Below are 19,983 nucleotides of genomic sequence, written 5' to 3' on the forward strand. Positions count from 1 at the left end.
CGGATACCTTCACAGTTATACGCGTCCCCTCGCGGGCTTCCCAGGTGTCCATGGCGACGCGGACACCTGGGAAGCCCGCGAAGGGACGCGTTTACCTGTGAAGGTATCCGCGTCCCCTCGCGGGGCTCGCTGCGCTCGCCACGCTTTGGGCTCGGTGGCTCGCTGCGCTCGCCACACTATTCTATTCTCACTCCACGCCCTAGTGGATAGTAGGGCATGAAAAGGTCGGAGGACGCATACCGCCGCCCCTCGCGGGCTCGCTGCGCTCGCCACGCTTCGGGTTCACGTTGATGGCGGGGTGGCGTCAACTACTTTTGGGGGGACATTCCACTGCTCTGTGGGTTTTTTTGGGGTTTCTGGCCCATTTACCATTCTTCCCTATGCTGATTTGGGTAAATTGATCCATTTAACATTGTTTCCTATGGGAAATCGGATCGCATCGCATCGCATCGTTCAATATCGTGTATGTATACGATGCGATGCGATCAGATTTCTCTACGGAGAATAGCATGGTGCGCAATTAACTTAGCGGGCGCCCAGATAGGAAACAAGTACCCTTGATGCCTTCTTAGGCATTTACCGTATTTTTCGCTCTACAAGACGCACCTGACCATAAGACGCACCTAGTTTTAGAAGAGGATAACAGGAAAACAAATATTCTGAAACACCCCCCCCCCCCTCCCCTGGTATATGTCAGCAGCTCACAGAGGTCCGGGCAGCGGGGATCATGCAGTGTGCTGTGGGGTCTGTTCGGCAAATGGGATATAATCGTCAGAGTCCCTGCAGCAGATGGGATCTTGTAGCGCTACTAGTTCCCATCTGCCGCAGGGACCCCGCCGATGATATCCCATCCGCAGAACAGACCTCACAGCACACTGCATGATCCCCGCTGCCCGGACCTCTGTAAGCTGCTGACAAGCACCAGGAGGGGGGGAGCGGAGTCTGCTGCAGCTCCTGAGCAGCACCAGCATCCAGGAGTTTTTTGCAGGTTTTTTTTTTCCCGTATTCGCTCCATAAGACGCACACACTTTTCCCTCATATTTTGGGGGAGAAAAAGTGCGTCTTATGGTGCGAAAAATATGGTAATTTAGCACTGGACCAGTTTTTTGCAGACCATGCAGTCGCTTGATATCTTCTTAGACATTCTTAATGGTCATTGTGCCCTGTAGTTGCTGGCCTTTGTGTACAACCTTTTTGTCATTATCACTATCATTCAAGACTGAATGACAAAGATTTTTGGATAGGATCTCTCAGTTTGGCCAGATGTTTGGGTTTCACAGTTTGCATTCAAAAATCTGTATTTATGGAATGTTCTTGTTCGCCGCAACTTTTTATTGTTTTATTTTAAAAATGGTCTCAAAATATAACTGAAGGATGCATGAATTTCCCTCAACTTTGCTTTTATAGTCAAGCAACTATAGTTGTTATATTATATATATTGGCTATTTTTGCCAAATCCCTATGCCCATTTTCATTTAGAACAAGAACTGTTATCAGACTTCAAACTAATTAAGTTTGTGTACATGGCAAGAAAAGTTATCCCACACTCAGGTTTGGATAATGTCTTGCTGATGACCACAAGTCTGGTGTTGCTGTTTAAATATGTTGTTAAATGCCTTGCCTTTGGTTTTCCTCCCACAGCTTTCTCTCAGAAAGGTCAAGCTGCATTCAATTTCTTGTTCTGAATGGTTGAGGTTTTATCCTCCTTTAACTGAAAATTTTACACCTATCATCTACAGAACTTTAAAATCTGTATGATTGGACTGTGATGAAACTGCAAAAATGAAGGGTGACATCATCAACAAGAGCAGAAAAAATATAAGAGGGATTTGGAGGACTTTATAGGCGACCAAAGGAACTGGTCCACTAGCCGCCAGCTTCCTGTCAATCAAACTACGACTACTCTGTGACTTCAATGCGCATGGACATTTCTTTGCTAATTGTCCTTGTGGATGCGCAGTTAGAATGCTGCTCATGAGCAGTCATTCCATAATTCAGTAGTTCCCAAACTGTGTGCCTAGGCTCCCTGGGGTGCCTCAGGACACTTGCAGGGGTGCCTTGGGTTGGTGAACCAAGATCAATTCATATTATTAATGGTCAATGTACCAGGCAACACTAGTGCTGGTGGCTGCCAATCATAATATATGTGGACAAACAGGAGCAAATCCTGTCCCTCACCAGATAACTGTGACATATACACACAATGTACTTAATTTTTTTTTGGCCTAGGGGTGCCTTGAAAACATTTTTACGCTCTAGGGTGCCGTGATTCAAAAAAGTTTGGGAACCACTGCCATAATTGTTTGATCTGTGAATTCTCTGAATAGCAATTTATTCAAAGTTCAAAAAGTTGTTATTCTAGGCACTTGAAGGGGGTCATGCAGTATGTAGTAACCCTCCAGAGGATGGTGGAAGGATGGTTATCTAGAGGAATTTAAAGAAAAGGTAAAGAATTAGAATCTTTCTGAAAAGGAGTCCGGAGCCTTACAGGAGCGCCATATAATTATCAAAAGATGTACATCAAAGATGCAGAGAGAACACTATTTATGAGACTTTGATGAAGGCTGCACAGAGATATTTAACCCTTTAAATGCCAACATTGCTGTGAGAGATCCTCAAAATATCCGTTAAAAACGCCAGCGCCGCTGTTTTATATTTCGGTGCAATATTTCACTAAACTTCAATTAATTGACTTGGCTGTATTCATATTTATTTATACTAAAAAAAAAAACAACAGCATATTTTTAGTGGCAGTGTTGGCACTTAAAAGGTTAATAAGGACCAAAATTCCATCATATCCATCTTCTACCAGTTACCACAAATTCATAATGACTGCGTCAACCCACAAGGTAGACATAACAAATAATTAAACAGGGTGTGAAGTGGCGAATCATTTCCTGTTGGAAAATAAGGGAACATGTCATGTAGTGACTCCAATAATGCTCCAATGAGCTTTCTGTAATTATAACACAACCTTTCTTCTTATTATTATTATTGTGATTAGTATTGTTATAATTATTATTATTATTGTTTATTTATATGGGTTCCATAATGCCTAACAAAGTACATAAACAGATGAGCAAAGCAAGAATCCATAGACTAAGGGCAGTATTCAATGCTGGGGGCGAGATGTGACAGTGAGCAGGGTCAGTATTCAACTGACCCCCTGCATATGCCGATTCCCCCTCGCTCATTTTTGGAGTAAGGGGGAAAACAGCGGATTCAGCCGCTAAAACAGTGAGACTCACGGCTAAATGCAGTGGGCTCCCTGCATTAGCCGCGAGCCTTGCTGTTAGGGGGAATCCTCGCCTTCCTCTGACAGCGAGGATTCCCCTGGAACGTTAAATAGGGTGAGCACGGGGTTTAAATTGCGAGGATCGCTTGTTTTCTGTGATGCCCGCCGTTAACTCCCTCGCCAGCCACATTGAAAGACGGTGAAAGACAAGGTAGGACAATTACATAGTATATAAACATTGCATTGTAAACAATTACATAGTATATAAACATCAGAGGACATGACTTTAATAAGCATCAGTGTGTCAGAAACCGATGCGAGCGAGTGTGGGATAGAAAGGGCACTACTGGTAGGAGCTACATTCTATAGGTGAGAGGAGAGAGGTGACACAGATGGGCGTAGACAGCATACATACATACAGACACACACACGCAGGTGTAGGCAGCACTTACAGACAAATCATATGGCAAACAGGGGATGCTTCTATGTTTCGGTTTTATTTTAAAAACTATCCTCAGGTTTTGAAATAAACCGAAACGTAGAAGCAACCTGTTTGCCATATGATTTGTTTGCAAGTGCCGCGTGCACCTTACCTGCATATTGATGACATTTGGAGGGGCACCCAGCATATAACACGTTTGAAGACTTGGGAGGAAATGCCCTAAGATGGGAGTTCTATTTCAGATGGGATGTTGTTTTGGGCAACCAATCAGATACTATCTATCATCTTCTAGAAGGTGCTGCTAAATAAATAAGTAGATTCGGATTGGTTGCCCAAAGCAACATTCCATGTGAAATGTAATTCCCATCATTGTATATTTCTACTTTGGAGTGCTGGACATTTTACAGTAAAAAAAAAATAAATATATATATATATATGGATTCAGTATGAAGTCCCGGCAGTCGGAATCCCGGTGGTCGAAATACCGATGCCGGAATCCCGACAAGGCGGGGCACGTGCTCACTGCACTCGCCACGCAGCGGGCCCGGTGCCTCGCTATGCTCACTATTTTATTCTCCCTCTATGGGTGTCATGGACACCCATAGAGGGAGAAATTGCTGGCATTGTGGCAGTCGGGATTCCGGCGTTGGTATTTCGACCGCCGGGATTTTGACTCCATCCGATATATATATATATATATATATATAAAATTCTATATGATGATGGAAAATGCAATGCTTTGCATTGAGTTCAGTGGTTTCAGAGTTTACCTCATGTATAAGATGTATAGAAGATGGTCACATGCAGTAAACACCATTCTCTATCTTATTATTGATGTATCATATTCCATCAATGTTATTACACGGCATTGTCACATATGTCAAAGTGCCTGCAAATTATATTTGAAATAAAATAAACATTGGGTATGACAGGTGTGTAATTAAGGACCTTTCTTTACATGAGAGCAGCATTGGGCATGTGTGACACAGCCAGTTAATCAGTAACTGCTTAGTACAGAGATTCCTCCCCAGCAGTGTGCCACAAGTTCTGTGTCCACAGAGCGAATGACGTTGACATGGTTTTAAGGTCAGAGCTGATGTACTTATCCTAAAACTACTAAGTGTATTTGCCTGTGTGTGTTGGTGCGGATTAGCCTGCAATCATACACTATTACTGAGCCTCAGCAGGAAAGTCTTTCCGGACCTGCTTTTGGAAATGAATTCTCAGCTTTAACATGTGACTTCCTATGTCTGCAAAGGTAACTCCAAGGGACTTCCTTTGTTAAATCAGCTGTGTCTCCGCTCTCCAGAGATGTAATTCCCAGCTCATGCTGAGCATGTCTCGTCCTGTGGCACATTTATAGACCAGCATTGTTTACAGACTATTAATATATATATATATATATTTATTTCTGATTTCAGCATGCAAGGATTTGCTGACCGCTGCCCGTGATGGAAAGCTGAACTCATTTGTACAGATCTCGGTGGCACATCCAGCAGAACAGACATTAACCAGATATGCGAACACTGAAATAGTAGAGGTGAGCCTTTTTTTTATTTCTGCTTATCACAGTAAAGTTGCTCAGACAAGTTCCTGCACGTTTGTGCCGTATGCTTTTAGCTGGGATTACACGTTCTGCATGTATATTCATGACAAGCATATCTTTATACTTCACCACACTAACAGCTGACAGTTCATTCCAGCACTGTCTACAGGAATATTCCATCAGAGGAATCAGTGATTGTGGAGATACTGTATTACTACTACATACAGTGTTCTCTGTGGTCCTTTATTTTTACCATGAAGTGTTTACGGTTGAAGGCAAGGGTACGTATATGCCTGGAGTGCTGTAGGGATTTTACACATTGCTGTCCTGCTGTGGGAGGAGGGGAAATAAGGAAGTCTGGAACAGTACTGGCAGCCAGGAAAGGAAGTGTTTACATTGGTTATGGCACCTCTTTATATGTGAGACATGGTTGAGAATAAAATCTAGCCCAGGATACGTAGTTTGTTTTGCTAGTGACATTTGCAGTTCCTTAGGCATGCAGGCTGGGATAATTTGGTGCAGCATTCTTCCTATGAATGATTATTTTCAGATGACTGCTAATCTGGTTGGCAGCATCTGAATCTTTAGCTATTCTACAAGTCAGCGCTTTAAACAGCCTGCTACAGATCTCTGTGCTTTAGCTCTTTTAGACTGGTCTGGTACCAAGAAATGAAGACGTTTATTTTCTACTTGGAGAATGACCTAGATTCTTTCCCTCTAACCTCTTCACTAAGCAGTAGCATTTCAGCACTGCAGTGATTTTATTACCCTTTTAAGCATCCCAAGAAGGTTGTTGCAATGCACTTGACACTGCTTGTCTGTTCCTTAGCTATGTTTGTTTGTGCTGTTCCTTCTCTTCTGGCTCAGTTAAATGTGAGATACTGCGATACGGCTCGTTGCTACCGGGGCCCGTCTGTTGCCGAAGTGGATCGTTTTCTGTAGCAGATCATCACTGCTTGGATATCGGGTCTGCTGAGAATTGATTAATCAAAAGTGCGGCATCCACTGTAATCAGAAATGCCTTATTCCAAAGCTTACACTTAGGTAGGGGAAAAAAAACGCTATCAAATCTGCGTGAAGTCTCTGGTGCCACTCAAGCGAAAAATCACATCCTGACTTAAAACCAGTGAGGTTTGCAAATAAACAGTGGGAGTTGATAGGTCTGCTAAACCAGGCTAATGGTCGTACTCAGGATGCTTCCCATCGCTTCAGTGGCATTAGCAGTAATGTAGCAGAACAATCCTGCTTATAAAGACTTTCTTGTTCTACTCCATTTCCTGCCTGCTTGTCCTGTGGATGTCAAAGCTTGGAACAGTATGGGTACAGTATGATAAATATTACAGGCTGGATTGCTAGCATAGTTCTCATCCCACTGGCTCTACACTGTGTGAATACATTCTTTGCTATGGTTGTTCTATGTTTGTCATCTTGTAGGATATGTTTATTGTTATCACTTCCTAATAACACCCAGTGCTGGATAAATATTGGTTGCATCATCTGGCACTGGTTGCATCATCATCTGTATACTGATATTAGAAAAGAAAACCCCCAGCGGGCATGTAATGTAGCCTTTAACATTGATTACTGAAATATACAGATGATGTTTGGAGGTGACACTGTGTGTTGCTATTCCATTAATGAACTCTTGTTTTATTAGTGTAAAGGTTATATGTTTATATTCAGTGGAAAGAACTAATGCAGCATCTCTGTTTAGGGGCATACACTCGGGTGATTTAAGCCCTATTTGTAAGAAATCTGGCTTGATCGCTTAGAAATTAAGCACTGATCTCTTCATATGTACACCCTATAGGGATGGCAATGGGCGGTATATGTACACCCTATAGGGATGGCATTGGGCGGTTCTGTGTGCTGTGCGATCTACAGATGGAGAGTGTCCCATCTTTGGCCGGTGCTCGCCAGATCCCTTGCACTGGCGAGTGCCGGCGATAGAGACTGGGACGCGCGTGCGTCTCACACGCACGTGCGTCCCAGTTTCCCGTCGGCGGGGGGGGAACCCTGTCCGTCTCCGCTTCGGATAGGGTTGGGGGGGGAAGGGGGGGGTGGCAGCAAGGCGCCGGGGACCCGGGGCGACCGTCGGCGAGGTGGCGTGGGGCCCGGGGGGATCCCCATTGTACGGCTGCTGGCGGGGGATGGCGGCTGGCCAATCTTCCGTCATCCCCTGCAAAGATGGGCCTCGCTCCATCTGTATGCTGATCAAAACACTGCTCAGCATGGGACTCAAGTCGCCCTGTGTCACTTATACGCTTTCTTTTAAATTTTTAAATGGCAAATATAAAAGATTATGGGGCCTATTTATGAGCATTAATAATTGCAGCACTGCTACAATTATTAACAAACTGTATCGCAACAGATATTTTCATTTTTATAGCAAATAGCCACAGTATATACTAAACCTGGACGACTTCCAGCACTGCTGATATTGTTAACTATATCAGCTGTGCCATGGGAGAACAATATAGCGCATACTTACTGACCTCTCCAGGGTCCCCGCTCTGTACATGCATCATTGACTAGATGGTCAACATTGAACTGCATGTATAGACGATGGGGGGGATCGGTAACAATGCAGGGGGGGCATACACATCTTGATAAATCGTTAACGATATCGGTATCATGCATATCGTTACCGATATATGGCTCAGTGTATACCCAGCATAACTTGTAGGAACAGTGGTAGCGATAACCATTGTCCCTGTGAGTTTCTTCCCCTGCAGTTTGGAGGAAAGACTCCTCCAGGGAACCTGACACTGCACATGGGCAGAGCTGGCCGGAGGCTGCAGGAGAGGGATCAGAAGATCTCTCTCCTGTGTGTAAAGCCTCCATAGGCTTAAAGTGGTTTGCACCATCTGAAGACGGTGTAAACTAATAAGGCCAACCTCGTACATAGGTCAGATCATATTCCCCATTGATAATAATGGGGACTGCGATCAGCAGCACTAGTTAGCCCTCTATAGTAGATTTGTGTGAAATCTCCTGAATAAGGCTATTAATAGTTTAATGGAAAAAAAAACCTGTTGCTTAATAGGTCCATAGAAAAATCTTTTTTTGGGTTTTGGCCTCATTAGTTTACACTATCTACTGTCCATCTGGTGTAATTGGGCCTGCACACGGGGTGAATTCCAGGCATTTTCTAAGCGTTCTGATTTTATAAAATGCCCCTACATTGCTGAGCAATCTAGCATTGCTCAGATCGCTCAGCAAAATTTCCCAGTGTGTAGGCCTCGTAACCAGTTTCAATCCTAAGGAGGCTTTATTTGCAGAGTGTCAGATATCGCAGCTTCTGTCCCGGCTTATTTAGCACATTGCGGGGATATTTTTTATTCAGAATGAAAACATCTGTTGTAAAACAGATTGTTAATAATCACAGCAATGCTGCAATTATTAATACATATGTCGCCATATCGGGTTTAACACATATTAAGGGGTTAGTTTACTAAAATGTGAGTTCTGTTGAAGATGTGATGTTGCCCATAGCAACCAATCAGATTCTATCTTTATCTTCTAGAAGGTGCTAAATAAATAAGAAGTAGAATCTGATTGGTTACTCCGGGCAAAATTCCATCTTAAGTAGAACTCCCATCTTAGTAAATGTACCCCTAAGGGTATATTCATTAAGCAATGGATTTTGAAAGCCTGACTTAAAACGGAAATAATAGTAAATGCTAAATAAGTCACTAAATATTTTTGACCTTATAAATCTGGCAGGAACCATCTGCAAAAATCAAGGGATTTGAAGATCTACTGCTAAGTACATATACCCCTTAGTGCTGTTCATGTGATAAAATACAATTCTCAGCTGTCAGATGGCGTTACATTGAGGTTGACATGACAAGGCAAAACGTGCAGTGTTCCATGTAGAGGAACTGCTAGGGGCTCACACCAAGTGGAATGTTTAAATGCATTTTACTATAACATGTATTTTTAAGTATGTAAAAGGCACAAGAAACCATTGTTTGTGTTATGAGACTCAATGGTACTGTATTTTACTTGCATTTGTTACATTTTCAGAAAGACATGTGTTACATTCTTCTGTGTGTAGTAGATATGAATGCATTATAAAGGCTAAGGGATCTCTAAAACACTAGCAAAATGTAATAATATTTGCCAATGAGTACGATCTCTAAAACAAGTTTAGGAAACATAACTGTCGCAAATTGTAGGAAAATCAGTTCCAGTGGTGATGATCATTTCCACTTGTGGTCAGGGAATGGGTCTAGGGAGACCTCTCCTTGGAAACCTTCCATTGACTTACAGAGAATACACTTGCTTTCACTTGCTGCTGATTCTGATCACAGGCCTGTGACATGCGCATATGCTTTTACTAGCACTAAATATGCTAACTGATTGCTTTAACTTCAGTATGCAGCTGAGGCTAGTGACACTCATGCTTGTGCTTCAGCTCTATGTACTTGCCCACATTACTGTCCAGCACATAATGAACAGAGGGACAGACAAATACCCCTTTTCCATCTGCAAGCCGGGTCGCACCCGGGATTTTGTACCCGGCTCCAACCTGGGTTGCGACCCGGCTTGTGAACCCATTCACACTGGAGTCCCCACCCGGCATAATGCCCGACGGGTGACATCATCGGGAAGTGGGGTTGGGGCTGGAAGATGAGAGCATCTCCCAGCGCCAGCTTTTGCACTGTAGTGAACGGGACCCGGGTCTCATCGAGCCGGGTTACCCGTTTACACTACACAGTGACCCAGGTTGAACCCGGGTTCAACCCTGGTCGCTACCTGGGTAGAAATGCTGGGTCTCACGACCTGGGTTATTTCAACTGGTAGCGCTTCCACCTGCCTAAAATCCTGGGTTTTCACGCTCCGGTGCAAAAACCTGGGATATTTAGGCTAGTGGAAAAGGGTTATTAGTAAGCCTGAAGAATTGATAAAGGGGCGGGAGATAATGCAGCAGCCAATCAGCTCCTAACTGTCAATTTACAGTCTGTATGTGAAAGGTGGTGATTGACTGGTGTGCTATCACCAGCCACTTTATCCGTTATCAATTATAATTAATAAATGTTCCCCAGAGAGAGACTTGCCCACTCTCCTGGGATGTTAAAATTTCTCGATGGCTAGACAAATCTCTCAGATTTTATACACCTTCTTCTGTGAAGAATACAGTTCCCTGACTTGATTACATGATTCCTAGCATTGTATGGTGGTTGTGGGATGCTAGCATGGTACCTACCACCTGGGTGTCCCCCCAGGATTTTACAGGAGGCCAAAATGTTATCAAATTGTCAAAAATGTGCAGAGTATGCTACGATGCTGGGCACATGAACGCTAATATGATATATATAAATGCTGCCACCAATATGCCTGAAACTACTGTATCGCCTATTTCATGTAGGTCAGGGGTACTCAATAGTGAATAGTATGTGTAACATAACACAGGGGACCAGATGAGAGGAAGGAGCTGATTGGCTGGTTGTTAATCACTCTACTCTTTATAACTTTTTGAAGCTTAATACATCTGGCCCTAAGACCCTAGTCCAGATGCACTAAGCTTCAAAAGTGATAAAATGGAGAGTGATAAACAATCAACCAATCAGCTCCTACCTGTTACAGTATGTCACAGACTGTTTTGAAAAGTGTCAGGCAGGAGCTGATTGGTTGGTTGTTTATCACTCTCCATTGTATCACTTTTGAAGCTTAGTGTATCTGGACCAGGTGATAAACAACCAGCCAATGAGCTCCTACCTCTAATTTTTTTTAAACCAAGCCTGTAACATGACAGGTAGGAGCTGATTGGTTGGCTGTTTATAACTCCATTTTACCACTTTTTTGAAGCATGATACATCTGGCCCTTTGGTTCGAAACATGCATTTACTAAGATTTAAAAAATAAAATTATTTGGAAGTGGATAAAAACCTGGAAGCAAAACAAGTAGGAAACCTCTTGTTTCCTTGAATGTTTATTTAAAAATCATGTTAGTACTTTGGTGAATATTGCCATATTTCTGTGGAAGTTTGTCACGTATCAAGTTGCTAACTATACACTTATAACATTATCTGGTAATCCTGTAGCTTTATTTTTATTCATAATACTTTTAAAAAAAAATCGGAAAACTGGTGCAAAAGATTTCCATAATGATGTGATTCCCTTAGCTCTTAGTGCCTATAACATATTACTGCTCAGTTTGAGTGAGATCATGGAAGCGCTCAGTCAGCAGAAACTTATGTAAGTCAATATACAATACCCATTTGTCATTTCCATAAATGTGGATAAATGACTAATATACTTAGTTTTTAAATCCTTCATACTAGTTGAATAGCACTACCGGTGTTTGCAGCTTGTAATATAAATGACAGCCCGTTTGCCTTCTTGTTCCATATTGGACTTTTTAAATAAAGCTAGATAGACGTTTGCCTACAAATCAAATAACTGTTTTGTCATCACAGTTCATAAATTACCATAGAGTTGTCTGTTTCCTGATACCCATAGCAGCCATTTCCTGTCCATGCTAAAAATAAAACTAGAGTTCAGGTGAATTAAACATCCTGATGGATACAAGAGTTTTATTAGCTGTATTTTAAAACAGATGTTCTCGTTGGATATTTAGGTCAAATGGGTGTTAGAAAATGGAGTGAATGGATAAAAGGCTACTGTCAAGAACAAAGTCTAAATCTGTGCGTTAACCTGACAGCAAACAGGGTTTGTAGAAATAGATATAATTGTCAGCTGAATGTTTTACTTTGTGGATTTTAATCCCCAAATGCTGCCCTCATTACAGCTGCCTTCATTGGTGTGGCTTAATAAACACAGTTTCTGGCCTTTTGCACAAATTGCAGCACATGTCCCCTGAAAAGAGAGACAAAGCACTGTGGCAGCGGGCCATATACTTCCAGAAACCTGGCATAGGAAATAATCTGTGTACTAGTGCCCACTAATAATGCTAATGAAAGTTGTTGACAAAGAGGCATTCACTCTTCCACTGGTCACTACCAGACTGCTGTACTTTCCGAAAGCATCCCTGTAGCATGACCAGATGATACACTATGAGAGGATGGCAAGTTGGAGGGAACTGAAAGTGTTCTTTGAAATCAATATCTCCCCCCCCCCTTCACCCTCTTGTCTGCATGCTTGTCTGTCAGTTGCTTTCTATGCCACAAGCAGCTGCCACCTCATTGAGCTTAAACTGTTTGCTTGTGCTATACAGGGAACAAGAGACCCACTGTTTCTGACTGGTGTGACGTTTCCCTCGGAATATCCCATCTACGAAGAAACTAAAATAAAGCTCACGGTGTATAATGTCAAGGATAAGTCTCAAGAAACTGTAAGTATCTTACTGGCACTGCTTTCATTTTTCACCTTTGCTTCCCTCGATCCACTTCAAGGCTCACTAGAATGACATTAACGCTAGCAATGGACAGGGTATAAGTGCACCGCATGTGCCATTCTCTATTTGGTGAGCTCTGTAATTACACTTTGAGGTGATAAGTGGATGTTTTCTAGCCCGGCAAATGCTATTTTGCTCAACACTTAAAGGCCACAACGTCTGAGCAGCAACTATTTAAAAATAAATGTTCCGCATTCATTTTTTATGAACCAAGCCCTTATTTTTTGCTGTTGGTTTGACGGAGGATACATTTCTGGAGATGTTCCTTGTGTCTGGAGGGGTTAACTGCACACGTACTTAAAGCTCAATGGAGCGGCTCTATGCTTTTCTGCAGCTTAGAAAGGGAACAGATGGATTAAATTAAACACTGCAAATAACCTTACAAGAAATATGGCTTGTACAAATGGACTCTTCACAGCAATCTGGTAACCTGTTATATCAATGTTAGCGGAACATTAAATAAGTTCTCACTGAAAACCTGAACGTGAGGCCATGCTTAGGTAGGCGGGAGTCTGGAAAGTTTTCTGTACCGGATGTCTTAGATTTATATCCTGGCTTATCCCTATTTTTTTGTGTAATAAGCAGAAAATAGTAACAGAATCGGGTGCACTGTATTTAACTGTTTTGTCACCACTGTACATGTGATTCTGCCATTTCATACTATGCTCATTTCTTTCGATGATTGCTTTTTAGGTTGTTGAGCACATTTCTTTGTAATTACTTTGTTTATACCCGTGTGTTTTATTTTATATTCCCACCAAATGACATTTGAAAACACTGCTATGGTTTCAGAAAATGTAAATATGCATATGACTATGTAGTTATTGCTTCCATGGAATTTCAAGGGATCTATGAAAATGTGCTGAAGCTGGATTTTATTCTGGGTTGTTTTGGTGAATGTTGCTATATTGCAAACTTTTATCTGTTTTTACTTTTATGAATAGTATGTTTTATGTGTTTAACTTGTATCATTTTCTGTATATGCAAGTATGTATACTATAGGTCTGTGGGGTATATTCAAACCCTGTGGGTAATTGTCAGCGATGCACAGAGAAAATCTATTCACTTATACCCCTTTCAGACAGAAAAGTCTGAAAATCCCGGCAAATACACGGCATTTCAAATGCCGTGTCATTTTGCCGGGAGCAGCCTGACCCCCCACACAGAAGAACAAATTACCGGGTTGAAACTTTCTACCCGGTAATTTGCTGAGTAACACGGGTATTTCTTCTGTGTGAAAGGGTCAACACGGGTCATAAATCCCGTGTCCTCGACCCTGGTCAATTCCAGGGTCGAAGTCATGGGATTTACAAAACGGGTGTGCCCTTTCACACAGAAAAAGGACCCGTGTTATTCACAAAATTATCGGGTGGAACTGCTTCACCCGGCAATTTTGTTTTCTGTCTGGAAGGGGTATGAATTAGCCTTTTCCTTGTGTGTTAATCACTGGGTCCTTTGCATGCTAACCCAATGATTCTATGTAAACTGCCAATTCTGTTTCAGAGATTCCCACAGCCGATTGAATAAGGCAGTGCTAATTATTAGTGGGGGAGTATTCCCCATGGGTAATAAAATATGCTTCTATGGCAGTATTATATTTTGACTTTAAAATGAACTATTCCCATAACTAAAGAAGCAATCTATTGGCAAAAAGAAATATTTTTTTTGCTGTTTGTCTTTTCATTCTTTCCTTTAAACCAGGCATGTCCAACCTGCGGCTCTCCAGATGTTGTGAAACTACACATCCCAGCATGCCTTGCCATAATATTGCTATTAGGGAATGCTAAAACTATTGCAAGGCATGCTGGGATGTGTAATTTCACAACAGCTGGAAGGCCGCAGGTTGGACATGTATGCTTTAAACCAGGCATGTCCAACTTTGGCCCTCCAGATGTTGTGAAACTACACATCCCAGGATGCTTTGCCACATTTGTTCTATTAGAGAATGCTAAAACTATTGCAAAGCATGCTGGGATGTTTAGTTTCAAAACATCTGGAGGGCCAATGTTGGACATGCCTGCTTTAAACCATATTCACTGTGTCAGGTTATAAGAAGCAGCATGATAACCACAGTCACATGGTACATAGGGGGTGATTCAATTCTGATTGTGAACTCTGATGGTGGGGGGTCTGCGCAAACATGTATCTGTAATATTATACTGGCTGTGTCTGCATTTGGTAGCCATTTGGTAGCCAGACAATATGTTTTGATTTCCTCCAATGGACCCTGATTTTACAGATCCTTTTGTTAAGTGGAACACGTCATTGCTGGGAACATAAGCTTTGCAAATGGTAAAACTGGATTCCATTTTGTGGTATAAAGTCATGTAGATGAGCTAATTGGGTGTGATAAAAAACTTTTTCCATACAGAACTAGGTGTTAAGATCTGTTAGACTCTGATTTTGTTTGTGGGCACATGGATTAGGACCACTGAGCTGTGTTTATGAAAGAAATTCTGGATTATTGTAAAGTACATGAATGATGTTACTCATTGATAAAGAGGCAGGGATGAAAAATACAAGGAAAAGGAAAGTTAGAAAACCAGACTGGAACTGGTGACTGGAGACTGGATTGGGATCAGTGACACTGGAGATTGGAATGCAACCGGTGACACTGGAGATGGGATTAAGACCAGTAATACCTCCGACCTGGCTGGCACCAGCCATGCTGGATGCCAGCTGGGGACCAGCTATGCTGGATGTCGGGACAGGGAATGGCTAATCTGGTTTCCCAGGCTAGATTTGTTGTCTCTGATAACTGGGATGGAACTAGAGACATGTCGACAGATCAATTTCACTATCCAAAATCCATGGTTAATACTCAGTATTTTTTAAAGCGTGTCACAACTCAAACTCACCCAGTACCTGGCCTGTCTATTAAAATGCCTTCTTCTTTAACATCAAACACTCACCCTTACTTTATCTGGTCTGCCAACACTATGATTGTCTTTCCCAAAGCTAAAGTGTGCAAGCCATTCTTCAGTTCACCCACACTTACATTAATCAGGTCTACTGTTATCCTTACACATATCTGCCTTAAATGTAGCATTACCAAAATAATCAAGCATTCCCTTTGTACAGAGGTTCCCAAACTGTGTGCCTAGGCACCCTGGGGTGCCTCGAGACACTTGCAGGGGTGCCTTGGATTGGTGGTCTAGAACAAATTCATAATAGTTATGGGCAAAGCAATAGGCAAAACCAGAGTTGATGGCTGCCAATCATAAAATATGTGGGCAAACAAAAGCAAATCTTGTTCCTCACCACATAATTGATCCTACGGATGATATATAAACACAATTTACTTCATTTTATATTTTTTCAACAAGAAACTTTTGACCTAGGGGTGCCTTGAAAAATATTCTGATACCCTAGGGTGCTGTGGTTCAAAAAGGTTTGGGAACCACTGCCTTGGTAAATACACAACAAACTTTCATTTAAATAGGGTTTAATATGATATAGAGTTGTCTCAATGCGTCCAATTAAAAAAAATATATAAAAATAGACACAGTAATTATTGCAACAATTTTTAATTCAATGAAAGGGCAAAAACAGAGTATTATCTTACATTAATTTCAGTTACATTGCCTTGGTCTGGGAAAAGCATTGAAATGCAATTCAATTTATACAGATTTTACCAAAATTGACAATGCTTTTTAGAATAAAATGGGGGTTTTAATGGTCATTTCCACAGTTTTACACTTGTGAAGAACTGTAGGGATGTACAGTAACAGCTGATTTAATCCCCATGGAGCAACTGCCACATTTAAGCTCTAGAACATCATAACGTTTGAGGTGAACTTCCTTAGATAGAATTTTTACCATTACACAAGATTTCTGATTTTTTTTTCCGCCTGTCCCCAATATCAGTCCTCAGTAGTAAAGTTGTAAGTCTAGGTGATATCTGTGAAGGAAGGCACCCATCTCAGTTCACATGAAGTACAGCATGTTATGACTCACATTCTTCTAGACCTCTCTGCTGCATTTGACTTTGTTGACTGCTCATCTCATACAAACCCAACAAAGGTCTACAGATCACAGGCCATTTTTGGTTCTCATCCTATGTACCTATATAATCGCTCTTTGGGTTCTTATCTCTCTGTCCATCTCCTCCTTACTCTCTCTATTAGTTGGAGCACCACAAGTCTCATGGGCCCTACACACGGGCCAATATTCATGCATTTTCTGAGCGATTTTACATTATTTTACTAATTTTACATTCATTTACTAATCGGTCAGGCTCAGTGTTCTCATTGGCTGTGCAGTGCTGTGTGCTTAGAGAGGGAGAGCATTCTGTGAACAGAAGCAGCACAAAGAACGCTCTCCCCACACACGTCTGTAAGTCTCTAGGTTCCCTGCTTATCATATCTCTTGGTTAGCTTCTCAGATTTTTGTATCCTCTGTATGTGGATGATACCCAATCTAACTATCCTCAGTGGTAGGCTGTACACAAGGCTCATGAGGCATGTGCCTAGGGGTGACACTTGCTGGGGAGGTGGCACAACATGCTCACTTGCATAAGATGCCTCCTAGGCTGGTGGCCAGATGAGGCAGAACAATTATTTTTTTATATCTGTTTTTGACATTGCAACTTATTTTTTTTTAACAGGTGAGGGAGGGGGAAATGGTGAGCAAATTGTGGTAGTAGAGAGGTACTGTGGTTTGGTGTTTTTTGGGAAGCCCTAAAATGAAAAGGGCAAGAAGGAGATTATGGGGTGACCGATTAATTGATTAGGGTGTCCTGATCCCTAAATGGGCCCCTGCATATCCTCCCAGATTTTTCACTATACTGTATGTATTGTTCCATGTTATACTACCGAATGTCTATGTGTCTATGTAACATTTTTATAAAAATGTATAAAAATGTATAAAAATAAGAATCACTGAACATGAGCAGTCGTCAGCTGAGCATGCATTATCAGGGCCACACAGGAATTGATCCATACAATCCCTCTTCTAAACATTTATGTTACCGCAACTCATAAATCTTAAATACTTTTCATATGGTAAAAACAAATACATCAGAAAAAGAAAATTAAATAACCACAATATAAAAATTCCAATGTGATTGCCTGTTTTTCATAATAATTACTTGCTCCGCTTATTAAAAAAATAGTGTGTCCTATACAGTAGATTTAATAGTAAGCAATTAAATGCAGTTAATGAGTCTGAAATGTTCTAAATACAATTGCATTATAGGTGACGCATTCCTGGGGTAATGTGTTTTTCAGTTCAGTCTCTCCTTTGTCTTTATATCCAGTGAAGTTTATAAGGGTATATCTGCATCATAGAGTAGGTTTCAGGGTTATTGCTAAAGTTAGGCAAACAATGTTTTTTTGTTTTTTTATTTAAAGTCCACATTTCAGAAATGTTCTGCTTCAAGGATTTTTTTTTTCAATAATTTTTATTGAGAATATAAATGTTCAAAGAAAGGGGGGGGGGGTACAGAAAGGAAAAAGAAGGGAGGCGGGGGTGAAACAGTACAGTTCAAAATGAGCAATGGAGAAAAAATACAATACAGTTAGTGAGTCACCTCAACCGAACTTCCCACAGCAAAAAAATACATATAAATGCAGAACATGTGAAGAACAAGATAAAGGTGTGTATAGAGCAGATATGTAAAACCTAATATTACTAAGGAGATTCTTGTTCAATCAAGCTAAATTGTAAAGGGTCAGTGAGAGGAGGTTGAGCAACATAATGGGCTCCCTCACCCTCTGTAACAAAGTCATGCCATGGCATCCACCGAAAACTAGGCGAATGGGCAGAGACTACAGATGGCGTATACTGTGTTTCCATTAAAAAATGGAATTGGACCTTATGTACGATTTTCCAAAGAGGGGGTAGAGAAGTTTGTTTCTAACACTGGGCGAGTGCGGCCTGGGCTGCGATACAAATATGTCCTAGAACATAACACAGATGAGATCCTATGGAAGTGGGGTAGATATTTAAAAGAGCTAGAGTGGGCGATAGGGTCAAAGAAATCCTCTCTTCTAATTTGTCTGGTCCCAGTGTTCTGTTGGTATCTGTTTGATAGGGAAACAATGTCTAGTTCTACAGTCAGTAGGGTGACACCAAATGGTCCACATGGATAAGGTGGACACAAACAAATGTTTGACTTAGCAATGTATATATGTTATTATATTAGTGTGTTATTGTAGTGTACTGGTTTTGTGTTATCTCTAGACATGCTTGCATTTTTGAGTGCTACATGATCAGGACGCAGTGGTTGCATAGGGTTTTGGACATTCATGGAATATATTTTAGTGAATATTTTAAGTACTTTTGGTCATGTGGATCTCAGTTACTCAGTACTGCAGAATGCAGTGATCTACTATGATACCCGCTTGATCGGTTGACAGTCAATAGATCGACACCAAATGGTAGATATTACATACAAGCAAAAGGTTGGCATGTCAATGAATGAAGCAAGAAAATGTCGACATGACTTCTTAAAAAAAAAAACAATTCAATACATTACTAGGGGATGCAGTTACAATCCCGACCGCCAAAAGCCCGACACTTTCTCCCTCTGTGGGTGTCCACGACACCCATAGAGGGAGAATATATTAGTGTGCCGAGCATAGCGAGGCACCAGGCCCGCTGCATGGCGAGCGCAGCGAGCCCGCAAGGGGGTGCGATCCACGTTCCGTCATCGTGATTTTGACAGCCGGGATTCCGAATGGAAATGGTAACGTGAGCCATGTGAGGGGATACTGTACACTAATTTCTGATCCATTTCAATGAATCTACAAATTGACACCAAAACAGCATGTCGACTTTTTGCTTGTGTTTGTCTCTTGTCTCTGTCGACCTTGTGCATGTCAACAATTTGGCGCCGACCTACTTACTGTTAGCCTAGATGTTGTCAACCCTCTTAACCATCTGTTATATGGGGTAAATCCTATACATTATGTATCAGAATATAAATCAGACTCTACTTAATTTGCATAGCACAGTATGCTTCTATACAGTGAATGCGTTTTTATTGTGTTTGTTCAGAAGCAGAATATAACTATATACACATTACCTAAACACATTCAGGGGTAGATGTATAAAGCAGTGATAAGGGAGGAGAAGTGAAAAAGTGCCTGGTACTTTATCACCAGCCACTCAGCTCTTAACTGTTCCCTTTTGGGCAGTACGGATGGTGTAATGGTTAGCATTACTGCCTCACAGCGCTGAGGTCATGGGTTAGATTCCCACCATGGCCCTATCTGTGCAGAGTTTGTATATTCTCCTTGTGCTTGCGTGGGTTTCCTCCGGGTACTCCGGTTTCCTCCCACAATCCAAAAAATATACTGGTAGGCTAATTGGCTCCCAGCAAATTAACCCTAGAATGTCTGTGTGTGCGTGTATATGTGGTAGGGAATATAGATTGTAGGTTCCACTGGGGCAGG

At 41.6% G+C, this 19,983-nt stretch overlaps 1 protein-coding gene across 4 annotated transcripts in view; it reads left to right on the plus strand.

Moving 5' to 3' along the window:
• The window catches only part of INPP4B (inositol polyphosphate-4-phosphatase type II B), a 512,352-nt gene that overhangs the window by 112,241 nt on the left and 380,128 nt on the right, over positions 1 to 19,983 (plus strand). For 2 of the 4 annotated variants that reach the window (XM_083173210.1, XM_083173202.1), the window contains exons 3-4: positions 5,099 to 5,217; positions 12,407 to 12,523. In XM_083173210.1, coding sequence (XP_083029336.1) covers positions 5,099 to 5,217; positions 12,407 to 12,523 — 236 coding nt within the window. Of the gene's footprint in view, positions 1 to 5,098; positions 5,218 to 5,380; positions 5,505 to 6,501; positions 6,544 to 12,406; positions 12,524 to 19,983 lie in introns of those variants that run through there. The other 2 variants (XM_083173215.1, XM_083173223.1) reach the window with 2 other exon arrangements.

Source organism: Crinia signifera, chromosome 1, assembly GCF_055691185.1.
Source record: "Crinia signifera chromosome 1, ASM5569118v1, whole genome shotgun sequence".
Classification (NCBI taxonomy): domain Eukaryota; kingdom Metazoa; phylum Chordata; class Amphibia; order Anura; family Myobatrachidae; genus Crinia; species Crinia signifera.